At 41.3% G+C, this 26786-nt stretch overlaps 2 protein-coding genes across 4 annotated transcripts; both read left to right on the forward strand.

Annotated features, from left to right (window-relative positions):
- On the forward strand, positions 1 to 26757 carry LOC108599123 (chromodomain-helicase-DNA-binding protein Mi-2 homolog). The gene is given in 7 exon segments (XM_017985911.2): positions 1 to 130; positions 20239 to 20315; positions 20372 to 20618; positions 20674 to 21010; positions 21067 to 23665; positions 23668 to 26263; positions 26328 to 26757. Coding segments are annotated over 7 exon segments (6033 nt in total). The 5' UTR covers positions 1 to 93; the 3' UTR covers positions 26468 to 26757.
- On the forward strand, positions 10943 to 17884 carry LOC108599127 (RNA polymerase II elongation factor Ell). 3 transcript variants are annotated; one of them, XM_033293771.1, is made up of 4 exons: positions 10943 to 11085; positions 11152 to 11613; positions 11728 to 11781; positions 14131 to 17884. In XM_033293771.1, exon 4 carries the CDS (start codon positions 14536 to 14538, stop codon positions 17728 to 17730), a length of 3195 nt encoding a protein of 1064 aa, XP_033149662.1. In that variant the 5' UTR covers positions 10943 to 11085; positions 11152 to 11613; positions 11728 to 11781; positions 14131 to 14535; the 3' UTR covers positions 17731 to 17884. The 3 variants fall into 3 exon arrangements, with proteins under 3 accessions (XP_033149662.1, XP_033149663.1, XP_033149664.1); XM_033293772.1 differs by having other exon boundaries at positions 11731 to 11781; XM_033293773.1 differs by lacking the exons at positions 10943 to 11085; positions 11152 to 11613; positions 11728 to 11781 and adding an exon at positions 11810 to 14017.
- Positions 26758 to 26786: the final 29 nt, after the last annotated feature.

Here is a 26786-nt window from a genome sequence, read left to right on the forward strand (position 1 = left end):
ATTTTTTCTTGTCTGTGCTGAATTATTTTTGTTGTGCAAAAAAAAACGGTTTACTGTGCGTAAAACGTTGGAAATTTGCATTTAAGTGCAAATATGGCATCAGAGGAAGAGAATGACGATAATTTCCAGGGTGAGTGCAACGTTTTTAACAACAATTTATGCTATTGAAAATTTCTTCTACTGTGGTTCATGTTCAAGCAGGCGTCAGCGGTGCCGACGTTTTGTTTGCGGCGCCGTGCTGCGTGCGTTGATATTTATTATTGTTTTCTTTTGCTACTGTGGGGCCTTTTTACTGATTGGGTTGAAAAAGGACAGGTGTAGTTTAAGTTTTAATCAATTATTTAAGAAATATTATAAAGTATATACATGTGACGCGCGTTTTTTCTTGCCACTTTTGTGTCTCCTTCATTTTACACAAATTTATTATTGCATTTTTATGTGCTTGTGATTCGCAAATGCTGCAACCGCTTGGCACATTAGCTGTCCCGCTCGCACTGCCGGTGTGTTTGCGGAACCAAAACATATGTTTTGCACGCTTGTTTTGATCTTGCTTTCTGTTTAAAAAAGGCGCGCAAAACAAAAAGAATAATTAATCTTTTAGTTATGTGAATTAGTTGATTGACACTCAATACTTTCCAAAGAAAAGGTGGTAATCTATTTAGTGGTATTCGGTTAAAGATTTATTTATTCTCAGGTGAGAGTGAATATTTTTTGTTTCACTTTGCGATGTTTTTTGAGTATTCGTGATAAGTAACTGCTTATCGGATACAACATGTTTGGTCCCGGATACAACATGCTTGGGCGCTTTTGTAGATGATACTCGCTTATTTGTTCCGCTTAGGGTTGCCAAATTATTTTTATTTTAATATTATTGTTGTTTGGACGTGGCAGCCATGACGTGATTTCTCACTTGACTAAGAAAATTTGTTGTTAAATTACATTTGTAAACTATTAAAATACGAGTTAGGGCAATACGTGCATTACAAAAACAAGTGTAAAACAAAAAGTGTGTGAAAACTATTGAAAATATAATAAAGAGAAATATTGTGTAAGAGAAATATGTTCATGCATATGGAACGTACAGACGTGCACGTCTGAATGCGAGAAAACCAATATAAAAAAATTAAAAAATTGTGTGGAATATTGTATCTGCACTCTATTGAAACAAAGTTTTTCCGCTAAATTTCCCCATTCGTTGCGGTGCTTACTTAATTGATTTCTCTATAAAATTTATATATGTATGTGCGTGAGTCGGACAGATCGTCGTTTTGTCTGTCCGACGTTCAATATCATTAACACACGGTATATTTTATATATATACGTACTTGCTCATATACATATATACATACATACATACATATATGTATGTCTACTAACGCGTGTGAGTAGGCGACTCGTTTGCTCGCCAAAAGCAGGTCTCCCCGACCTTCCCCGCTCTCACAGCGTATACTAAGCTTACGGTATGTACATATGTATGTGTGTATATATTAATACGTGCGTTGTATGCACGCGCGCTCCAGCAGCTAGTCGCCCCCGTCCTACCGTTGTTCCGTCGCCCGCCCGCCTGTCGTTGTCACTCTCGCGCTCAACCACCAAAAAACGTCGGCGTAACTCTCTCTCACTCACTCTCTCGGAGCTGTCGATTTATTTACTCGATTTTAATTAATTTATAAATAATTTTACTTTTAACAAGTAAAACGAACAGCAATATGAACTTTTGTGTATGTATAACAATTGAAAAAAGTGCGACAAATTCAAAAAAAAAATTCACAGTCCACAAAGAAATCAAATAAATTAGCAATGAGAGCATGTTTATGTGCGTGCGTGCATTTGCAAAAAAATAAATAAAAAAGAGAGGAAGAGAGGCAAAGGGAGAGTGTAAGAACCCCACCGCACATGGAATTTGCTGGAATGTGGAAAACAGGAAAACGCCGGTCCATGTAATAAATATGTTTTGTATATAATTTCAAGCAACAAACACGCAAAACCACCCCTTTTCATAGGAAATTTATATAAATTCGCATAGTTTCTCGACTCTTGCATGTTCTTTAAAACTTTGCTATTGACGTCTGTTGCATTACGCGGGTGAGATGACGCTACATACATACGTACATATATACATATGAATGTGTGTGGCTGTGTATCTCTCTTTATGTTATCCTAGAAATTGAACGTGGGCAGCAAAAGCAGCAGCAGTGTCTAATTTTAGCATCTGATGTGTGTATTGTTTGCTATTCTATCGATAAAAGCGACACGCCCATTGGTGATAATACGCCCATGAGTTTAATGCGGCAGCAGCATCCAATAAGATCCCATTGCAAAGGGTGTGACGTCAACAACAAGGTTCCCCCTGTCCTAACTTTATTTTCGTTTGTGTATTTCGCAACTAAAGCATTTTAACAGCTGTCTGGCTGCAAGTTACAAATGTACATACAATCTTATACAATTGTATGTATGTACATATGTATGTATATCGTAGTCTTTGGTTTCACCAACAATAATTTGCTTTAAACTTTTGTGTGGCTGAGCCCATAAAAATAGTATAAAACGTGTATTAAATAATATGCTATTAGTCATAGCTTTAAGTATTTGTATGTACATTTGTAATAATGTGACATTGTTATAAATTGCACAAAAGCAGGAGCTTAAGAGAGTTGTTAAACAGTCGAGACGTCGCGACGTGGACATCACAGTAAAAGAGTAGAAATGAACAAGAGAGTGGGTGTGTGAGTGTGTGCGAAAGCTCCTGTTGTTGTCTGATATTGCCTTGAATATGAATGTGTTTGTGTGTGTGTGTGTGTGTGTGTATTGCAATAATGCACTGAAACACGTATAAAAAGAGAGCACAATGAGTATGTAAAAAGAGAGCGTAAATTAAACTCAACTTCATTTGTCAGGTGCCAAGTGCTTTGACGTACAATATGTCAATATGTATGCATATGCATATGTATATTTAGTTGTTGTTGCTTTCGTACCAGATAAGCACACAATGCGCATTGTGCTAATTGCAATTTATTGTGCAAAACTGAAATTTAAAAATGATGTGTGTGGAGTGACTTTGTTTTTCTGGCTCTGCCGCGATCAGCACGTTTTAAGTTAAATAGTCAACAGCTTTAATTATGTATAAATATATTATTTTTTTCTTATTATAAATAATAACCCAATTTACAAGCTGTAATCTCAACCGTATTATACACACACATGCAAGCAAATATACATTCAGATCTGTGTCTTCATTTCTTGTGCACCTTTTTAATTTAATGCGTGTGTATGTGTGTGTGACACTGATTTTTTTCTATAATTTGTATTTTGCTCGCTGTTGCTGAGGGCCCAATAACGAGACACACACACAAACACATTAATTGGCATGTATGTATGTATATACATATATATATATTCAGAGACCCACACACATAGAAAGACTTGCATAAATCTGTTGAAAAGATATAAAATGTACAACAAAAACAAGCGTGGCGCCCCAAACCGAAATAAAATTCAATACAAGAAGTGAAAGTATTGTGCTGCACGTCTGTCTATATATTTGTGCGTATATATGTAATGTGCTTTAAGTTTCGATCTTGCTTTGCTTTTAAATACACACATACAAGTATGCCAAACACATACATATGTATGTATTTGTATCTACATTTTTGTATGCGGGAGCAAGCGGCCGTTTGGCGATAGAGTGGTGTTGCATGCCATCTCGCTCGCACATATTGCATTTAATTAAGCAAAAAAACAAGCAGCCGTGTGTCAACAACAAGTGGTATTGTTGTTGTTATATACGGTTCGTGTATTTTTGTGTGCTTTAAGTTGGCATTTTAAAAGTTTACTTACGCTTAATATACATATACACACACGTATGAGTGTGTGTGTGTGTGTGTGTAAAGCTTTTTTTTGTCTGAAAATGGGCAATAGATTAAATTTATTGTGAAGTTACTCTAAATTGTCAACAATAGACAAGCGTTTATTTGAATGTAGTTTGTTTTGTTTTTGGGTGTCGAAATGCAACATACATATGTATGTACATATGATGTATGTGCATGTATATAATTCTTTTGTTATTGACAGCACTTTTTTTCCATTTAAGCTTTAAATGCAATTTTATTTATATTTGTTATTGCTCTTAAATTGCTTTTTGTCACTACATACATACATACATAGTATGTGTATAAAATGTTGTTGTGCTGTGTTCATGCGAATGAAATCGGCAGCATTTGACATTGATTACCGTAATACCTTGGCTATACATACATATGTATTTATGTACGTTTTTATATATGTACATACATACATGTGTATGTCTTTTTGTATTTGTGCAACTAAACGCTGTTTTTCACCTATTTACAGTAATTGTGTATCGTTTGCTTGATCACGAGCACGGAGCCAGGAGAAGGCCATATCGCTTCTCATTTATATAAATTCATACATACATAACTATGAATACTTATGTATGTACTTTGTTTTAATTCATTGCGGTTTCAGTTCATTTGTCACACCAACAAATGTACATACAAACAGAGAACGCGCCCACTATACTCTGTTGTTATTGGCACACTATGTATGTATGCCAAAAGTAGAAATAACTATTTTGTAAATAAGGATGTCTTTTTTTATAAGTTTTGTACCACTGTTTTTGTCTTTTTTTTTTTGGCATACTTTATGCTAAGCTTTATAACTGGCCTTATTCTCTTGGCGTGCTGAGCTCTGTTTCAGCCATTTGTATAAAAAGTTAAGAGGTGAAAGTGAAGGTCATAAATATTTGCATGAGAAAATGTGTACGCATTTTAAGTGCGAGAGTATAGTACAAATACATGCATATTTTTGCTTTTTATGGCATATGTATGTATGTATGCGTACATACCACATGTAATTCGAAAAACTACAATAACTATATGAAGAGCTTATTATGCAGTTGTTGTCTATTAGCTTCTCTCACAAAATAGCTTCTCTCTGAATTGCCTACTTTTGTCGCCATTGTGGTTTTGCGCGCTCTCACCAATACAAATTCATTTAGACACATATGGAAACGTGTTGCTCTCGCTTATTCACACACATACGAAGGCTAGACAAATGCCCGCATATTTGTGTGAGGTGTGCTGGAAAATACAAATAGTTGTTGTTGTTTTTAAATAGACCTTAACTTAATTGGGTTCTTTAATAGTTTTTAATTGTTATCGGTACAAAGGTACATACATACATACGTACATATGTATGTATCTGTGTTCATGCAGAGGCACACATGTTCACAACAGACTTGGCCTTTATTTTTGCTTCAGTTGTTATGAAAAATAGTTATTTTTGGTAAAAATAGGGCATTTCGCTTTTGTATTTTTTGCTTGGTGGGTGTGTCGACAAATTCGTTTGTACGCGTACGCGATAACTGTTATCGATTTTTACATCGATCAAGTATAAACTAGCAGTTATGTTAATTTTGAATTTTTGTTTAGATAATTATGGCATGTCCTACTTGTACTTTTGAGTGTGTGTGTGTGTGTGTGTGTGTGTGTGTGTGTGTGTATGTGGTTCGATTATTGTAATCCGTCGTTAACTTTGGCATAGTTTCGTGCCAAGAAACCAGAAAATGAAACCAACATTAAAATTACCAACAAAAAAAACCAACAACCAACCTGCCTATAAAAGCTGCCGCTGCTGTCAACGACGGTTTTCGTAGCTGCTGCTGCTGCCACTCGAATTGTTACATATTGTTGTTCTTGTTGTTGTTGTTGTTGTTGTTGTTATGGCTGCTTTGCGGTTGGTTTAGTCATACTCACGGCTCTGCCTATAATGTTTATATAATTTTCGTATCTTTTTTTCACTTGCATACCATAGTTTCTCATTGGTTGTGCTTTGTTGCTTGTGGGCTGGGTTGGAGGTTTTATATTTTTGTTGTTTTCTTTGTATACTTCACTTTAGCTGCACTTTAGCAAACAAAGCAGCGCTATTTATAGGTGCTCAAAGCAATTGTTAATTACAACCCATTGTTGCATAGGTTTGACCGTTTTTCAACACTAATGAATTATCAAATAGCAAAAATTTGTATATTACTTGGAAAACAACCGCAAATAGTATTTAACCTTTGCGAAAATATTTACTCAATTGAAAGATAAGAAAGAGAAAAAAGACTACGGAAGCAAATAAATAAAGAGCCAAGGTGAGGGCCGTCTGTTGTTCTACTTAAAAGCTTCAACGAACATCTAAGTTGTGCACACATAAAGTTTCAAAGAAAAGAAGAAATAAAAAAAGTCCCTCATAAATAGCAACAACAACTTTACGGAAGTTACATTTAAAAAGCTTCAGTTTAGTTACCAATTAGTCTTGAATGCATTTAATAAGCATTCACAACAATTGATCTGACCTTCGGTTGTTTTTTCTGAATAAAAGCATATACATATGTATATAAAAGTCCATGCAATATTTATTTCAAAATGTAAGACAAGACAGCGTGAAATGCAGAAAAATAAAAACTTAAAAGAGAAATACCAGTCTCTGTGTTACGGCTCTCTTGAAAGATGAAGAGAGATTATCTTCTTGTTTTTATACTTGTTGGGGGAATTATTGTTGTTTTGGATTGTGTATTTATGCTCTTGCTCCAATAAGTAAAAAATAAATAAAACTAAATCTGGGAAGACAAGTTTCACAAGCTTTTAAGCTTCGTCTCGCACATTTACGAGTCAACACCAAACAGTCAAGCTTAATTTTATGCATAAGTGTGTGTGTGCCTTAAGCCGGGCTTTAAATTTATTACTGTTTTTTATCTATATTTCTATACATTTAGAAGCCTACTTGTATACTACTCTATCTCTATAACACGATTTTTTTAGCTGTGCCCCAATGTAAATTTTGTTAGTTTTATTAGTGCGTTATTTATCAACTGCATTTAATGTAATAACCTTAAATAAATGTAAAACAACTTCTGTTGTTTAAGGTTATTCCATAAAATTTTAAATATTTTGTTTGTTTTTTCTAAAGTTTGTTTAAAGTAGCAGCGACAATTTTTATGTTATCTAAATTTCAAATTTAAAAAAACAAGGTAATAATAGCCTCAAACCAGTTTTCAAAGCAATCAGTTTGCATTGACGTAGCTCAACTTTGCAGAGTGCCTAAAACTTTTGAAACAAACCTAATGATATTATAAATTTATAAAACGTATGTGTGTGTTAATATTATCAAAAATCAAACAAAATAAAGCTATTGAATTGCGTTGCATAATAATCTTAATAATTATTGCTTAGGCCTCAGGCGATAGAAACTCCGAAAAAGGAATGCTTTTGAAGCTCAAACTAAACTGGACTTTTTTGTTAAACTTATGCAATAATTCTAATGTATTTTGCTCAATGGCTAGATGTGAAGTTGTTATCAGTTATAGTGTTAAACACAAAGGATCAGAGAACGGCGACGTGAACGATAATCCGCACTGAAGCTCGTTATTGTGCTGATCATCGTTGATGTTGCGGTATTCTGATCCACTAACAAGTCACAGCACTAAGAGTGTAATTGTGTTTGTGTACAATTTAAAGTGAACATTATGCTAACGATAAAAAAAATATATTAAAACTTGAGCTACACAAACACTTTTAGGCTTATAAAACTTATCTAGTTCCTTTGAACTATAAAATGAGCTGCTATAAGTATTAATTTGTTTTATTTTTTTTTTGTCTTTTTGTTTAACTCTTTTACTTTTATGTCTTTTAATTAATTGATAAAACTGTTCATACAAAAGCGCACACACACTTATAAACAATCATCATAATCTAATCAGAGCAAATGAAAAACAAATTTATGGCCTTTCACGGTCAATGCTTTTTTCTTTAGTTTCTTATTTATCAATTTGATTACAATTACACATTTCACATGTTTCGTAGCACAAATTATGCAACAATCATTGCTTTGTGTGGCTTTTGCTTAAATCGGTCATTGAACGTAAACGTTCAATACGCTTAGGTTTTGGGTTCTCGGGATCAATATTGTTTGATTCTACTCGTCAAGATCTTTGAGGTTGACGCATTTATTCTGTATATGTACATACATATGTACTATATGTTTGGCGATTGTTGTTGTTTTTGTTCAGAGGGCAAAATACGAGTCGGTAATTCCGGGGCACAGTTCATTGTACGAATTTGTTTTGAGTTTGTTTCTCGTATCCGAAAAGCGTTTATTTGCCTTGGCCTTGAGCTTCTTACACATTTAACTGCGTGATTAGTAACAATTTATCTTATCAAAGTCTTAAATTATGAACTTTTGAAGAGAAACTTTGATTTATTTAGTTCGTTTATTGATGTATGCATTAAATAGTAGGTATTTGTATTTATTATAAATTGTGATATGCCTGCCTGCATTAGTGAGTCACAGTTCTCTGAATAATTCCTGCTGTTGTTGTTCTTATTTTTGTTTTTAAACTATAAATAGAAAATTGTTGAGTGTACAATAAATAAAAAAATTTAACATTCATACATATGTAGAAATATGTGCATACATACGCACTCGTCTCACATTTTCCCTGCCGCTCTTGAGCATTGAACAGATTCATAGAAAATGCACAAATACTATTGAAATTATATTTTTGGGAATCCCGCGAGGGCAATTACCGCAAGACTTTTCTGCCTATATCTCGCTCTGGGACTCTGAACTGATGGGGACGAGAGTGCTTTAGCGCTACTCTTGCTTATGTTGCTGTGACAATTGATTATTAATTTCACATACAGAGAGAGAGAGAGAGAGAGAGAGAGATCGAAAAAGAGAGAGTAACTTACTCAGCGCCCTCTTTTCTTATCCAACTTTATCGTTTTCGAATTCCCCACCACTCCCTTAAATTTTTATCTGGCAGCTGCCGTTAGCGCAACGTTCTTGTGGTTTGTCGGTCACGTTATCAGCATTTAGGAAAAATTAGCATTTAAGGCATATAAAGTGCAATGAGAGTTTCCAAATTAGGCTGGTGGGTGCCTTTGATCGATTTAGCAAAGTTGGCAACGCTGTCATAAGTTGGGCAAGCTTCTCTCTTCACTCTCTTCTTTTTATTGCAAGAACTCATTTAACATTCTTATCTATGTATGATTTGTTGTTGCTTGCACACGAATACATATTTATCTACTTGTTAAGTATATGCATGTGGAATACATACATACACATGTTTGCGGTCACATTTTTATGCGGAAATTTTGTTGGTTTGTTTTCTTAGGGCTTGTGTGAGCCTATTGATTAAAATAGTAGCTTTAGTTGTATTTCTCTTGACATTGTTATCAATTAAAAGGGAGAATTCAACACAAAGTAAAATGTGCGCGCACAGCTGTCAGCTGCACTATGTTTAAAAAATAATATGGGAGAGATTTTCGGTTGCCCTTTATCTCGAGCATTCCTTAGTTCTCTTGCACGTTCACACGTTTTTCCATAGGTTTCCTTTTAAATAAGTACGCACATGCATATATATATATATATATATAATATATATATAATAATATTTATTATATATATATACGTACATATATACATGTTTGTATGTATTTATAATGTTTGGTTTAGTAGCGGTGGTTGTTGCTCCTGCGCCAGCTGTTTGTCTGCTTAATATCCTAATACAAAGGCAGCATGGTCATACATATAGAGACGGGCAGACAGACGGCACCCCAACAGGCGCATTGCGTCTCAGTTACTGTTGCTGCTGCTCTGCTCTGGCTGTCTCGTGTCGCTGTCGTCACGCGCAGTGCATTGGCCTTTGCGCCTGTCGGTCGCCTGGTCTCCAACTACAGCTCTTAATGCTTTTTAAGCGGCGTTGTTCCAAGCGACGTTTTAAACAAATGGCCGTCGTCAACATCTCAGCTTCAAACTTGAATTTATATATTTTTTATATTCGTTATTGTTGTTGCTTGTTAGGTTTTTATCATTCTTTTTTTGTTTTTGGCTAATTTGTTGGTATTGAGTCTTTACATACATTCATATACATTTATATGTATAAATATACATATAAATTCAGACGAGCTTCACAATAAAAAAAAGAAGCACAAATGTGAAGTTCATTTGTTGTTACCTTGGCGCTGGCAGTTCTTTTTATGTCTGTGCTTTGCTTTTATGAGATTTTGAGCTCAGCGGCGGATTTGCTTACTGCAAATCCCATCCTGTTTGACTACAATAACAACAACGGCAATAACAAGGCAATGATCACTATTAAGCAATAGGTGAAACAGAGACAAACATACTTACATTTATATGTATGTATGTGCATTTTATATTTTCCTGCATTTTATGACTTTGTTTTGTTGTCAATTTGACAGCAACAGCGACCTGCCCATGCCGCTAGATTTTCTTTTCCGTCAGGTATGCTCTTGCTTATTCCCCGCAGCACCCACACACACTATGATGATTATAATACAAACACACACACACACACACACGTGTTTAGGTATGTGTAGTTCGAATTCCCTTGCAAATAAGTAGATACAGAGTGAGCGCGAGAGAGAGAGAATGATAAGCCCACAACACGGTCAGTCAGGCCCAATTCGGTCAAGAAAGGCTAAATAAAAAAACAACCCAAGCGGACACGCCGAAACGTGAATGAGCAAAAATCCCCCTGGTAAACGGTAAATCTACCTGAGAGCGGAAAATTTATGTATGCAAAAATGTCAAAAGTGAACAAAATTTAACGAGCGATACAAAAGTCGAACGTGTATTTTAATCTCGCGCTCTTTACTTAGCCTCTGCTCTCTTAACATGAGTGCAAGTGAGCGAGCGTGTAACGTAACGTAAACATAAAACAGCTGAGCTGTGCGTGACCAAACGTATGATCGCGTTCGCGTAACGTAAGCAAGTGCACAAAAAGTATTTGAAAATCAGTCGCAGCCGCAACGGAAGAAAAAATCAAGCGGAAAAACTAATAACCACACAAAATAAAAGCGCATAACTAAAAATAAATTATTCCTTAAATGTTTTTCAAGTGTAGAGTGAAATTAATAATATAAATATAAAATAAAATACAAAGAAGAAATCCAGGAGATCCACACAGCCACGTCAAGCAACAATATATCAACTCTACATTACAAAAAAAAAAAAAAACCAGCTGAAGCAACCAACAACGAGATCATCAACCACAACTAAGTACGCACAAAAAATAAAATATAATAAAGTGATTTTCTATTAAAAGTTGCCTAAAATTTTATATAGAAAAAGCAGCTACAACAACAAGAAACAAATATAAGAAGAAACGAAAAAGCTCGTTCTGTGCGCCACAGCGGTTGCTATCGATTGGCGAAGAAACCGATATATTTACGGCTAACAACACTGGGCGAGCGAGAGCCGCCAGCGTGAGAGAGTGAACGAGCGAGAGCACAGCTGATTGGGGCTGCCGTCAGTTTATGTTGTTACGGGAGAAGTGCGGGGGCGAAGGAAAGGTTTTGGCTGCGTGCCAAGACAGCGAAAAGTAACAGCATAATAATAATAACAACAACAACAATTGCTGCTGCTTTGTGACGTGGTGGCCGTGCAAATACAACAAGAACAACACGACTAGGCAACGCGCAGGTGTCAGCACAAAACAGCTGTTTCAACAACAAAACGATAAAAGCCACCAAGAACTAAAACATCACATCGCTGTTTTGTCACTTATTTGTAAAACGCAAACATTTTGTAAGTACTTTTGTCTTGTTTTGTGTTGTACATTATTTGTATTAAGCTTACACATATATGTATATTTCTTCCATATTGTTGCCCCACTCTTGCGCCTGTAATTCTTCCAATCAGCAGAGTGAGAGATAATTGTAAAACAACACACTTAACTACAGCAACAACGATAACGTAAGCAAAAGTATTTAATTTAATATATGTATAATTTTTTGTTGTTCAATTTTGCTAAGACGTGCAACGGGGCCTAAGCTTTTCGAGACACATGCACACCCATACATATGCAGAGACAAATTGTTAAAAGAAAAGTATAATATACCTACCTATATACATATATGGTAGATAAGCGAACAAAAAACGTAACATTAACGCATGAGACGAGACACACTCTTCGCAAGCGTAAGAGCAAGAGAAAGAGGCAGGTTTTTAAAGAGAGAGCCATCAATACGATTAACGGAATGGCCAACGGCCAGTCGTAGCGGCAGAGTGCCAAGTGCGCACAACATTTGCAAACTTGTTTTTTAAATTTTGCTCTACGCTTCACTTCCACAATAACTATATTACAACAACAACAACAGTAAATAGAGGCATATGATACAAGGCACGTACAAACGAATCGTCAAGACATTTGTCGTTGGCTCTTGTTGCTCTCTAAGACTGATCGCGAGCGTGCTACGGCTGCTGAGAGAATAGAGCAAAATATACATACATATGCGCTTGCGAGTGTGTATGTGTGTGTATGAGAGAGCGAGAGAGAGAGAGAGACACGATCGCACTCGTCAACGTTTGCTGTCTTAACATTTGTCCACGGGGCGGTGAGAGGTGTAATAATAAACGAGTGCACAGCAGCAGCAGCAGCGGAGCAAAGCAAAGCAGCAACGGCAACCACTTGAAAGCAACTCGTTTCGATTTCATTTAGCAGATACCTTTTGTACGTTGATTAAGATACCTTGGAATAGAGAGAGACACAAGCAAAAAAAAAATAATACATATGCGTTAAAAACAACAAAAAAGGAAATCAAGTGCAATTATAGAATAAAATTGCTAACGTGATTATTAAATTCTCTCCAGTGCCAAAAGAAAAATGTGTTAAATTTAACTCGGCAAAATTCCAAAGCAAAAATGTCTTGAGTAAAAGTGGTTGGTGTAAAAACCCAAAACACATACATACACACATATACGATACATGTGTAAGTCTACACGCGAAAACAGCAGCAAATGAATGAAAAATGAAAAATAACAAATAAGTGGCTAAAAGGCATTATAAATTAACAATATTTCAAGTGCTGAACTCTGTGCCCACAATTTGAAATCGGTTAAGAGTGTGTGTGAGTGTATGCGCTAAGAAAAAAGATATTTACACACAATCTTACATATATGCAACTAATATAGAAGTGGACAAAAAATATAATAAGCAACAGCAGCAGAGAGAAAAAATTATAAAAAAATCAACGTACAAACACAGATGATTTTTAGCAAAAAGTAAAAAAGCGAAAAGAAAAAGATCAAGCAGCAACAGCAATAACAACAACAATAAGCCAATCAAAAACAGCAGTCATCTCGCTTTAGCACACTGCGATCAACGAGAACGAGAGAGTAGAGCAAACGAGTGAGCGCGCGCACACACCACCAAAAGCAGTCAAGCGACGTGTGTGCTCATATTTTAGTAGTATGAGTATGTGTGTATGTGAACAGCATTGATTGCTTGTTGTTGCTGTCTTTGATTTCGACTATGGCTGCTGACTTTTGAGCGACTCACAGACACAAATAACACACACACGGACAATTATATTGACAAGTTGAGCACCTGGCGCAGGAGTCAGTCCGGTCGCACTTTCAACGCAACTCACAGCAGCAGCCAAAGCAAAAGTTACAACGAGTCAAAACTATTGTACGTCAGCCAGCCTCTAACGCCTTTCTTGCCGCCGCAATACAACAGCAACTAAAACAACAAAAGCAGTGCATACATGTTTTACCTTAACCCAATTAAGACTCACACATATCATATATTATTTAACAAAAGAAATTGAGCGTTATTTACAAGTAGCACAAACTTGAAGAGAGCAACGCTGATACAACAACGAAAGCAACAGCATCAGCAAGGTGTGCAAAAATGTATCAGACTTTTTGAAAGTAGATACATCTGAGAGAGAGAGAGAGAGACAGAGACCTATACGGAAGTGAAATTCTCAAGCAACAACAAATAACAAAATATTTAAACGCTCTCTGTGTGTGTGTATTGGTGGTGGTCTGCCTGCATTTCAAATTAACAAAAAAAAAAAACAAAATTGACAAAAAGAAAGAAAAGAAACGCAACAACAGCAGCAAGTTTGCAGCTCCGCTCAAAGACTCTCAAGAGAGGCGCGTTACATGTGTGTTCACATGTATGGATGTGTATCTGTATGTGAATGTGAGTATGTGTACAAAGCTGTGCATTTGTGTCTCTGTTCACGTCTTAGCAACAACGTAAATTTCATTTACGATTACAACATACTAAAACAAAATCATTATTAAATTGTACAGAAACTGAATACAACAACAACAAGAAAGATTCGCCATTGGTTACTTCGAGGCTTCGAGCAACATCAGCATCACTTCAATATCCTGCATATCGTTCAGGAACCAGCCAGCTAATCCAACAGCTACAACTTCCAAATTTTAAACAACTTCCATTGCTCTGCTTCCCAAACAACGCAACAACACTCGATCAATTTTTAAGATTGCATTTCGTATGTTATTATTTTGTCAATTGTGCAACACTGGAGTGTTACAGATCAAAAACAAAAATATTGCCATTCGTCAGCAACTAATTTATCGATCAAGTGCTGAGGAGAAAGAAACAACAAACAACAATTTTTAAATATAAATATTACAAAGCTTAAGCATTGAAATCATAAGAGAAAGAGTTTTGAGGGCGGTGATCGCGTTATGAGCAATTCGATTGCATCAACAAAATGCCTGCCCAATGTCTCGCTCTCGTCCGGCAATTATGGAATGTCACAAAGCCACCGTTATACCGATGATAATAAAGAGTATATATTCCTTAAGCTCACCGACTCTGCGTTTCGTGCCATTGAAGAATATCAAAGAAACGAGCATGCCAAACGCTTGGCGCCCGGACAATATGCAAAAATCCAATTCAATTGCAACACTGGCGTCATACATTTCCCGCTGCCCAGCAGCAGCGACAATGCTGCTAATGGCACTGGCAACGGCAACAATGAGAATGGACGTAAATTCGGTTTTACCATTGATGACAACGAGGGCACACTGGAGTGCATACAGCAGCAGCATCATGATCTTGTCGGACTCGGCGCCTTGTCCCGACGCATGCGCATACATGCCAACGATGATGTCTATGATACGACGCGAACAAAAATGGCGCGAGCCGAGGAGACTGAGAAGAGCAAGTGTATACGTGAGATCAAGCCAAATCAATCGGATATTGGACGTAAGGTGAAGAAGCCGCCAGGCTCATCATCATCAACGTCGGCCAACTCTCAACACAACAGTGGGAACAATAACAGCAACAACAACAGCAGCAACAACAACAACAATAGCAACAGCAGCAGCAATAGTTTTAACATTAATAGTAGTTTTAACAGTCGTAAGTTAATTTCATCGCCATTAAATGGCCTCACGTCAGCGTTAGGAACAGCTGGAGGAACAGTAGCTTCTCGTTCGCCCAATCCCAATATGTTGGGCGCCAGCGGAACCATCAATGGTCGTAGTAGTGCCGCTGCTCTGGCCAGCACCTTTGCCAATGGTGTCTCACAGGGCTATGCGCTAAGCGGCAATTCGCCCCGAGAAAGCAACAACCACATTGCAGCAGCACCAACAATTGCCAACAACAGCAACAATGGACGCAACAAAATGCTCAACGGCAACAATGCGCGCAATGGCAACAGCAAATCGGGCAATGGCAATGGCAATGGTAATGCTGGTGGCAACAAAATGTCGGATGTGGCACGGCGTAGCATACGCGAGCGTCTGATACATTTGCTGGCGCTGAAGCCGTACAAGAAGCCGGAGCTGTATGCGCGCCTCAAAAACGAGGGCATTAAGGATCGCGAACTCAAGTTGGTCTGCAATATACTCACGGACATCAGCACCACATCGCACAATACGTATAATCTGCGGCGGCAAATGTGGAACGATGTCGATGAGAATTGGCCTTTCTTCAGTGAGCAGGAGATACAGCAGCTGAAGCGACGCAAGCCACAGAATCTGACGCCGCCTATGAGCTCTGATGCGGGCAGCTCCACGTCCGGACAAAGTCCCACGTCAACGCACACGGGCAGTCCGCCGCCGCTGCTACTTATGGCGCCCCACAACAGTGGCTCGCAGCAAATGCCCATGGGACACCACCAGGGCGGCAACAATAACATGAGCAACGGCGGTGGCGGTGGCGGCAAGCGCAGCACCATTGAGTACGATGAGATGTTCAGCACCGTGGCGCCCAAGAAGCAGCGCATCAGTCATTATAAAAAGGAAATTAGCAGTGGCGCACAGTTTTCTGCCAGCTCCTCATCCTTAAATTCATCCGCCCCCTCTGCGTATCGGCGTGCTGCTGGTGGAGCTGCCTATACGCCACCACAGCAGCCCAGCCGACCAGCGTTGCCGCAGCTGGACGAGCACAACAGCAGTGACTTGAGCTACAATGTGTTGGATAACATTGATGAGTTTAGAAGTATGGCTGCCGCAGCGGAACGCAGCAGTAGCAGTCGACGTGGCAGCGGCTCAAAGCAGAGCAGCAGCAACAGCAGCGGTGGTGGTGGTGGTGGTAGTAGCAGCAGCGCCGAAAAACGCAACTCTACGGGGAGCAATTCAAGCAGTTCCAGCGGCTATGAGACGCAACAGGAGCGAAATAGTCGCCAGTCAAATGCGAGCGGCAGCAGTAGTCGCAAATCCTCAACGACGCCGCCCAAGTTGGCTGCTAGCTTTGTGCGTCAGTCGGCGCCAACAGCAACGCAGCAGCAACAGCAACGCAACAGTCTCAGCAGTAGCAGCAACAGCAATGCGCATGATGAGTACAACTCATACAACAACAACACACACGCTGCTTCCAACAGCAAGAAACGCACGAGTAGCAGCAGCAGCAGCAGCAACAACAGCATTGGACAACGACAACGGAATAGCAGTAGCAGCAACAATAGTGCCTATCAACAACAACAGCAACAGCAGCCGTTGTCCGCGCCAGCGCAGCATAATAATCATCATCAACAGCAACATCAGCAGCAACAATCCTATTCACAGCAGCAGCAGCAGCAGCAACATCAATACCAGCAACAGCGACAGCCACAACAGCAGCAATACCGCGAGCCCGCTGCTGTTAACAGCAGCAGCAGCAACACCACCGCCAAGCATCCATCACCCTCACAACAATTGGCAGAGGCTGCGAATGCTTATGGCACCGCTGCCGCTCCTGGCGATGCCAATGCCGCACCACGTTACGATTTTAGCAATTATGCGCCCATACGCACACTGGAGGTGCGAAGACGCTACAAGACTGAATTTGAGAGCGACTATGATGAGTACCGCAAGCTGTTAACCAGCGTTGAGGGTGTGCGCAAGCGCTTCCAGGATCTGTCCAAGCGCTTGGAAGGCGCCCAACGTCGCGGCGGCGGTGACTACGATCAGATCAAGCGACAAATTGTCAGCGAGTATGAGCGCATCAATAGCGATCGTAGCATACACGAGGATAAGCAGCGCTTCGACTATTTGCATGCCAAGTTGGCGCACATCAAGCAGCTTGTGATGGACTATGATAAGACGCTGATAAGTGCCAATGCAGCGACAGCAACAGCGATGCCCATGGCTGCGGGTGTGGAGCCAGCAGCAGCTGCTCGTTTGATGCCTGACAACAGCAGCAATATCAAGATGCAGCAGCAGCAACCACAACAGCAGCAGCATCAACAGCAACACCATGCAGTGGAAACGATACAGCAACAACAACAGCAGCAGCAGCAGCATTACAACAGCAATAATAAGAACAGCAATAATAGCAATGGCAGCCATGAGAGTGACTCTGACGATAGTTCAGATAGCTCTGATTCCAATGATGACGATGATGAAGATTGCGATGATTCCAACTCCAATACTGATGACGACGAACGCTACTGAAATGTTATACATCAAACAATCAAACAATGAATTATTTAATTAATTAATAATTTAATCAATCAATCACTCGGAACCTAAAGAAAACAACAACACAACTGCAGTTGCGGTTGCGCAATCAAATGTAAAAAGGCAAAAACACAAAAAAATATATATATATATAAATAAATAAAAATATTAAGAAATTTATGAGAAACTATTAAGCATAAATTTATATATTACACACCTATATTCTAGTAAAAACATTTAACAATAACACCAACAACAACAACAACACCAGCAACAAGAAGAAATTTTGTACTAAAAAACCAAACCAGAGAAATATTAAAGTTGAAATTATGTTAAATACACACACACACACAAGCAAACAAAACTGAGAAATTCAAACACACAGTTAAACACCTATTGTATATCTATATTTTATTTAACAAAATGCAATCTGAATAATGCTTAGAAAAGCAACAATAAAAATTTTGTATAAATATATAAGATTGTATGCAAGCTGTAGACTTAAACAAAGCAAGGCAATTAAGCTAAAAATGGTATATAAAATTTAACAAAAATAGTTTGATTTGTTTTTATTTTTTTTTATGTTTTGTGTGTAATATTTACCATTTATTAAAAAGAAAATACAGAAAGAAAAACACAATTTTTTTTTTAAATATACACATATGATACATTAATTGTTTTTTACAAGTACTAGACAAACTGATTTTTTTCTGTCCATACAAATTTGTTTCTTGATGTCCCATACAAATACACACAGACAGACAGACAGTTATACTTACACTAATTTGTTGCATTTTATAAAAGTTAGTGTTTACCAACACTGAGACTTTGCTTGGCTTTAGTTGCAACAAAGCTTGGCTCACCTCACACACATTGATAGGTTCTTCTTCTTTTGTGGTGTTGCATGCGGGCGTGCCTCTTTAACAATAGACTGAAACTCGAAAACGGCTTGTTGGCGTTTTTAATTTTTTGTGGTTTTTATGATTATTTTTATTTTTTTTTTGTAAGCAGCTTGTGTAGCAAATTTTTTTATATTATGTTTATGACAAATTCCGTATATAAACTTAGCTAATTTGTTTACATTTAATTGTGTTTCGTTTTGTAAAATTTTATTTGCTTCACAAATGCTTTCAAATAACGTTATGTGTGTTTAGACAAATTTTTGCTCAAAAAAAAAAGAATAAGAAGAAAACTTAACTAAAACTTAAGGAGTTATAGATATGATTATGCGGTTGTATATCAGAGCTATGCGCCAGATTCAAGTTGTTTGCTTTTAATTTTTAGAACAACTTTAAGCATGTTACAAACGCTTCCTTAAACAAAACATATACTAATTAAAAGAATAAACTAATAAAGTCAAGCATATCCGCTTGGAAATTTATCAAAATATTTTGCTGAAACTCTAGTGTCGAAAACAAATAAGGAATCAACAACAACAAACAAAAAAAAAAAAAATCAACAAAATTAGAAAGAAATGCAAGAATCAACATTTTTCGAGCTATTTCGTTGCAATATTTTTTATAAAACATATTTCATTATAGTATGTACAAAAGCAGATGTAACGTAACGAAAACGGGAAAATCAAGGGGAAACATGAGATCAACTTGCAAAAAGTAATAAAATTAAATATAAAATATAAGCATCAGGCGTTTAAAATTGATTAATAGCAATTACAAACAAAAACGATACATACGATTTATATACACCACACAAATAGTACATACATATATTATTATACAAGAATGACATTTGATAAGTAAAATATAGAAAAAAAAATACAAAAATATATACGGAAAAGAAAAGGAAACTTACTAGTTTTATAAATACATAAATGACACGCCCACATACACGCATAGACACATGCATACACACACACACACACACACACACACACACACACACACACACACACACACACACACACTTACTCACTCACAACTTAAAACACTAAACTTACTACAATCGAGAATGAAACTTACTAATGATAAAGCCAACATAAAAGAAAAACCATGTTTGTGTGTAAGCAAGGAAAAAAGAGTAAATACAGATCAAGAGACATGAAAAAATTTATTATTATTATTATTATTATTATATTATTATTATTTTAAGTTTAAGAGCAAAATCGCTGACAAAACCAGCAGAATGGAAAATCTTAAAAAAAATGAGATATTGTTATATACTAGTAATTCTTAAGGCGACAAACAAAAAAGCAAAAAAAGAAAAAACTGAGAAAAAAATCTTAACAAAAAAAAGCAAAGAAAAATAGAATCAAATAAAATATTGAATTCGAAAAAAAAACCAACACCAAGAAATTTATTTATTCAATGAAACTACAATCGAATAGTCGAAACTACGTATCGAACAGTCTCTGATAAGGTTACATTCCAGATTTGTTGTCTTTATTTACTTGAAGAACATGAACCACGGTAAAGAGCGCGCAAGTGTAAGCTTGCGTTAGTTAAAATAACTGTTTTACTTATGTTTTTCTACCCAATTTTATAGAAGAGGAAGAGGCCGTAGAGGATACTGCGCAGGTGGCAGAGCTATCCAATGATTCCGATGCGCCATTGAAGCCCAATGTAAGTACGAATCTAAAATGTGATCAGAACTTGTCTAAATTTCTTATGCTTTGCAGAATGACGAGGACGATGATTATGAGCCGGATGACAATCGCAAGAAGAAGAAGGGCAAGAAGCGCAAAACCAAGAAGGGCGAGGAGAAGGGGCGTAAAAAGAAGAAGCGCAAGAAGAATGAAAGCGAAGAGGACAGCGACTTTGTGCAGCATGATGAGGAGGTGGAATACCCCAGCACTTCATCCAAGCGCGGACGCAAACGCAAAGAGGAAAAGCAAGCGCAAAGAGAAAAGGAGTCTTCATCTTCAGGTTGGTCCACTAAATGCATAGCATCAAAAAACCATATTTAATTAAGAATTTGTAGGCATGCCCTCGGTGGAGGACGTGTGCTCTGCTTTCAGCGTATGCGATGTAGAGATTGAATACAGCGAGGACGATCTGCAAAGTTTGACTACGTACAAGTCGTTCACCCAGCACGTGCGTCCCATATTGCAAAAGGAGAATCCCAAGATTGCAGCGCCCAAGCTTATGATGCTGGTGGCCGCCAAGTGGCGTGAGTTTTGCGAGAGTAATCCCCATATACAACAGGAGCAGCCTCCAGCTGCTGCTCCAGAGGCCGATGAGCCACGCTCCTCACGCAGCTCGCGCAATGAGAAGCCCGACGATATCTATGAGGAGGAGGAAGACGAGGAAGAAAAGCTGTAAGCAGTGCTAGCTTTAAAGCCTTATACATGTTAAACTTTTCTATGCTTTGCAGTGAAGAGGAAGAGGAGGAGAAGAAGCCACGTCGCAAGCGCAGCGGACGCAGCAGCAACAAAAAGGGGCGTCGTCCCTCTGGCAAGGTGCCTACGCTGAAGATTAAGTTTGGTAAACGCAAGCGCGACAGCTCCGATGAGGAGCCAGAAGCCAGCGGTGCTTCTGAGCGTGATTCGGATTTGGAATTCGAGCGTATGCTGCAAAAGTCCGATGAAAGCGCTGATGAAAAGGAAACGGAGAAGTCTAAGCCGGTCGCGGAGGCAACAGCTGCTGGTGCTGGCGCACAGGAGGATGGTGCGCCTGTGGTGCGCAAAAAGGCCAAGACCAAGATTGGCAACAAGTTCAAGAAGAAGAGCAAGCTAAAGAAAACCAAGAACTTCCCAGAGGGTGAAGATGGCGAGCACGAGCATCAGGATTATTGCGAGGTGTGCCAACAGGGCGGTGAGATTATACTGTGCGACACCTGTCCACGCGCCTATCATTTGGTTTGCCTGGAACCAGAGCTGGATGAGCCGCCAGAGGGCAAGTGGTCGTGTCCGCATTGCGAGGCCGATGGCGGTGCCGCCGAAGAGGAGGACGATGATGAGCATCAGGAGTTTTGTCGCGTGTGCAAGGATGGCGGCGAGCTGCTCTGCTGCGACTCTTGCCCATCGGCTTATCACACTTTCTGTTTGAATCCGCCACTGGACACCATACCCGACGGCGATTGGCGCTGCCCACGCTGCAGCTGTCCACCGCTGGTCGGCAAGGCCGAGAAGATCATTACTTGGCGCTGGGTAGTGCAGCGTCGCGCCAGCAGCAGCGAAGCCTCCACCTCAAAGGGAGCCAAGCAGTCGCAATCGGGTGGCAATCGCATACGCGAGTATTTCATCAAGTGGCACAACATGTCCTACTGGCACTGCGATTGGGTCTCTGAGGTGCAGCTGGATGTGCATCATCCGTTGATGATACGCTCCTTCCAGCGCAAGTACGACATGGAGGAGCCTCCCAAGTTTGAGGAGTCGCTGGATGAGGCGGACACGCGCTTTAAGCGCATACAACGCCACAAGGACAAGGTGGGCATGAAGCACACGGACGATGACGACGAGGCGCTGGAGGAGCGATTCTACAAGAACGGCGTCAAGCCCGAATGGCTGATTGTCCAGCGTGTGATCAATCATCGCACTGCACGCGATGGCAGCACGATGTATTTGGTCAAGTGGCGGGAGCTGCCCTACGACAAGTCCACCTGGGAAGAGGAGGGCGATGACATACCTGGTCTACGCCAGGCCATTGATTACTATCAGGACTTGCGCGCAGTCTGCACCTCGGAGACAACTCGTGGCTCCAGCAGCAAGAAAAACAAGAAGGGACGCAAGAATAAGAAACTGGAACTGGATGACGAGGATCGTCCCGTCAAGCATTACACGCCGCCGCCAGAGAAGCCTACCACTGATCTCAAAAAGAAATATGAGGGCCAGCCTGCTTTCCTGGATGACACTGGCATGCAGCTGCATCCTTATCAGATCGAAGGCATCAACTGGCTGCGCTACAGCTGGGGGCAGGGCATCGATACTATTTTGGCAGATGAAATGGGTCTGGGCAAGACCATACAAACGGTCACCTTTTTGTATTCTCTTTACAAGGAGGGTCACTGCCGTGGTCCCTTCCTCGTTGCCGTGCCGCTGTCCACCCTGGTCAACTGGGAGCGTGAGTTTGAGCTCTGGGCGCCAGACTTTTATTGCATTACCTACATTGGCGACAAGGATTCGCGTGCCGTCATACGCGAGAATGAGCTGACCTTCGATGAGAGCGCCATACGTGGCACCAAAGTCTCACGACTCCGAACCACGCAATACAAGTTCAATGTGCTGCTCACCAGCTATGAGCTAATCTCGATGGATGCCCCTTGCTTGGGCAGCATTGATTGGGCTGTGCTGGTGGTGGATGAGGCGCATCGTCTGAAGAGCAACCAGAGCAAGTTCTTCCGCATACTCAACAGCTATAGCATTGCCTATAAGCTGCTCCTGACCGGCACACCGCTGCAGAATAATCTCGAGGAGTTGTTCCATTTGCTCAATTTCCTCAGTCGCGACAAGTTTAACGATCTGAACGCGTTCCAGGGTGAATTCGCGGATGTGTCCAAGGAGGAGCAAGTGAAGCGTTTGCATGAAATGCTGGGACCGCACATGCTGCGTCGTCTCAAGACCGATGTGCTCAAGAACATGCCCTCCAAGTCGGAGTTCATCGTGCGTGTGGAGCTGTCGGCCATGCAGAAGAAGTTCTACAAGTTCATCCTGACCAAGAACTATGAGGCACTGAACTCCAAGAGCGGCGGTGGCTCCTGCTCTTTGATTAACATCATGATGGATTTGAAAAAGTGCTGCAACCATCCGTATCTATTTCCCTCGGCGGCTGAGGAGGCACCGACCTCCGCTGGCGGCATATATGAGATCAATTCGCTGACCAAGGCTGCCGGCAAGCTGGTGCTGCTCTCCAAGATGCTCAAGCAGCTCAAGTCGCAGAATCATCGCGTGCTGATCTTCTCCCAAATGACCAAAATGTTGGACATACTGGAGGACTTCCTCGAGGGCGAGCAGTACAAGTATGAGCGTATTGATGGCATGGCGGCATTACGGGCACAGTGCGCCAGGAAGCAATCGATAGATTCAACGCGCCCGGCGCCCAGCAGTTCGTCTTCTTGCTGAGTACACGCGCCGGCGGCTTGGGCATTAATCTGGCCACCGCCGATACGGTCATCATCTATGACTCGGATTGGAATCCGCACAATGATATACAGGCCTTCTCGCGTGCCCATCGTATTGGCCAGGCCAACAAGGTGATGATCTATCGCTTTGTCACGCGCAATTCAGTGGAGGAGCGTGTGACGCAGGTGGCCAAGCGCAAGATGATGTTGACCCATCTGGTGGTGCGTCCCGGCATGGGAGGCAAGGGCGCCAACTTTACCAAGCAGGAGCTGGATGATATATTGCGCTTCGGCACGGAGGATCTGTTCAAGGAGGATGACAAGGAGGAGGCTATTCACTATGACGATAAGGCAGTGGCTGAACTGCTTGATCGCAGCAATCGTGGCATTGAGGAGAAGGAATCCTGGGCCAATGAGTATCTATCTTCATTCAAGGTGGCCTCCTATGCCACCAAGGAGGAGGAGGAAGAGGAGGAAACCGAGATCATCAAGCAGGATGCCGAGAACTCTGATCCCGCCTACTGGGTGAAGCTGCTGCGTCATCACTACGAACAGCACCAGGAGGATGTGGGACGCTCCTTGGGCAAAGGCAAACGCGTGCGCAAGGTGGTCAACTATACGGATGGCGGTGTTGTCGCCGCCGACACCACTCGCGACGACTCTAACTGGCAGGACAATGGCAGCGAATACAATTCCGAGTACTCCGCCGGCAGCGACGAGGACGGTGGCGACGATGACTTTGATGAGCAAAACGGCGAACGCAAAGCTAAGCGTCGTCTGGATCGTCGCGACGATCGTCCGCTGCCGCCACTTCTGGCTCGCGTCGGTGGCAACATTGAGGTGCTGGGCTTCAATGCGCGACAGCGCAAGAGCTTCCTCAATGCCATCATGCGCTACGGCATGCCGCCCCAGGACGCCTTCAATTCGCAGTGGCTGGTGCGTGATCTGCGCGGTAAATCCGAGCGCAACTTCAAGGCCTACGTCTCTCTCTTTATGCGCCATCTCTGCGAGCCCGGCGCCGACAATGCCGAGACTTTTGCGGATGGTGTGCCGCGCGAGGGACTCTCCCGGCAGCATGTGCTCACGCGCATTGGCGTCATGTCGCTCATTCGCAAAAAGGTGCAGGAGTTTGAGCACATCAATGGTTACTACAGCATGCCCGAGCTCATACTCAAGCCTTGCGAGCCAGTGCGTGCGGGCGTCGCTGGCGTCGTTGCCAAGGTGGAACCAGCGGATGGTGGCGTTGCAGCAAAGGCGCCGGCAGAGAGCGCCACCACCAGCAATAGCGCCACGCCTGCTACTAGTGCAGCGCCCAGTCCAGCGCCTGCCTCGGAGAAGAGCGAGGACAAGGCGACGCTGGAGAAGAGCACTCCCGAGAAGCAAGAGGTTAAGTCGGAACCGGAGGCTGAAGGAGAGAGCAAGGCAGCCGAGGCGCCCGTCAAGGAGGAACTGAGCGAGGAGTCGGGTGATGCCAAGACCACTGATGCCACTGTAAAGACAGAGCCCACCAAGGTGGAGCCCAAAGAAGAGGCCGGCAAAGAGAAAGAGGATAAACCATCGCCTGTTAAGGAACAGCTCAAGGAGGAGCCCAAGAGCAGCAGCGAGGGCGAGGAGAAGGACAAGGCAAGTGAGGAGAAGCCTTCCACCAGCAGCAGCAGCACCACCACCACCACCACCGCTACCACCACCACCAACATTATTGATGATGATGATGACGATGTTATGATTGTCAAGGAGGATGGTGAGCTAGAGAAGCCCACCGCTGGCGTTAATGCCAATGCCAGCGCCAATGCCAATTCACCTAAGGATCAGAAGAATGCTACCACAGCCACAGCGACCACCAAGGGCGTGGAGGACAGTCTCGAGGTGCTTAAGCGCAAGTTCATGTTCAACATTGCCGATGGCGGCTTCACCGAGCTGCACACGCTCTGGCTCAATGAGGAGAAGGCAGCTGTGCCTGGACGCGAGTACGAGATCTGGCATCGCCGCCATGACTATTGGCTACTGGCGGGCATTGTGACACATGGCTATGGACGCTGGCAGGATATACAGAACGATATACGCTTTGCCATCATCAATGAGCCCTTCAAAATGGATGTAGGCAAGGGTAACTTTTTGGAGATCAAGAACAAGTTTTTGGCTCGTCGCTTTAAACTTCTGGAGCAGGCGCTGGTCATTGAGGAGCAGCTGCGTCGCGCCGCATTCTTGAATCTCGCACAGGATCCCAGCCATCCGGCCATGTCGCTGAATGCGCGCTTTGCCGAGGTCGAGTGCCTCGCCGAGTCGCACCAGCATCTGAGCAAGGAGTCGCTGGCGGGCAATAAGCCAGCAAATGCAGTGCTGCACAAAGTGCTCAATCAGCTGGAGGAGCTGCTGTCCGATATGAAGAGCGATGTCTCACGCTTGCCCGCCACGCTGGCTCGCATTCCGCCCGTGGCGCAGCGCCTGCAAATGTCGGAGCGCTCCATACTGTCGCGCCTGGCAGCAACCGCTGGCAATGCCTCCAATGCGGGTAAGCTACAAAAATAACAAAACTTAATTGCAATATACTAATTGTATTCTATTAAAATTTGCAGCCCAACTGATGGCTCAGTTCCCGGATGGTTTCCAGGGCACTAGCCTGCCAGCCTTTACGGCCGGACCCGCAGGCAATTTCGCCAACTTTAGGCCACAGTTCTCGGTGCCCGGGCAGTTGTCCAACAATGCTGGCTCCTAAGCGAATACAAATTCCATGGAAATTAATTACATAATGAGCTAAGAATTTAAGCATTAACAGCAGCAGCCGCAGCAGCAACCACATGCATTAACCAATACGCATATATAATTCTATTTATCATAAATAATCATTTGCAATGAAATTACTATTAACCGTTCTCAAATTAAACATTTTACCCTCAGCTAATGACAATTTATGATTATAATGCTTATCGAAAATGCAATCAAGCACGCAATTTCAAGTGCACCATATAATTTTAAAGTGCACATTGAAGTTGCGTACCTCGAAAACTGCAGCGTATTCATATTCATATACTAGA

This window comes from Drosophila busckii, chromosome 3L (assembly GCF_011750605.1).
Source record: "Drosophila busckii strain San Diego stock center, stock number 13000-0081.31 chromosome 3L, ASM1175060v1, whole genome shotgun sequence".
NCBI lineage: Eukaryota > Metazoa > Arthropoda > Insecta > Diptera > Drosophilidae > Drosophila > Drosophila busckii.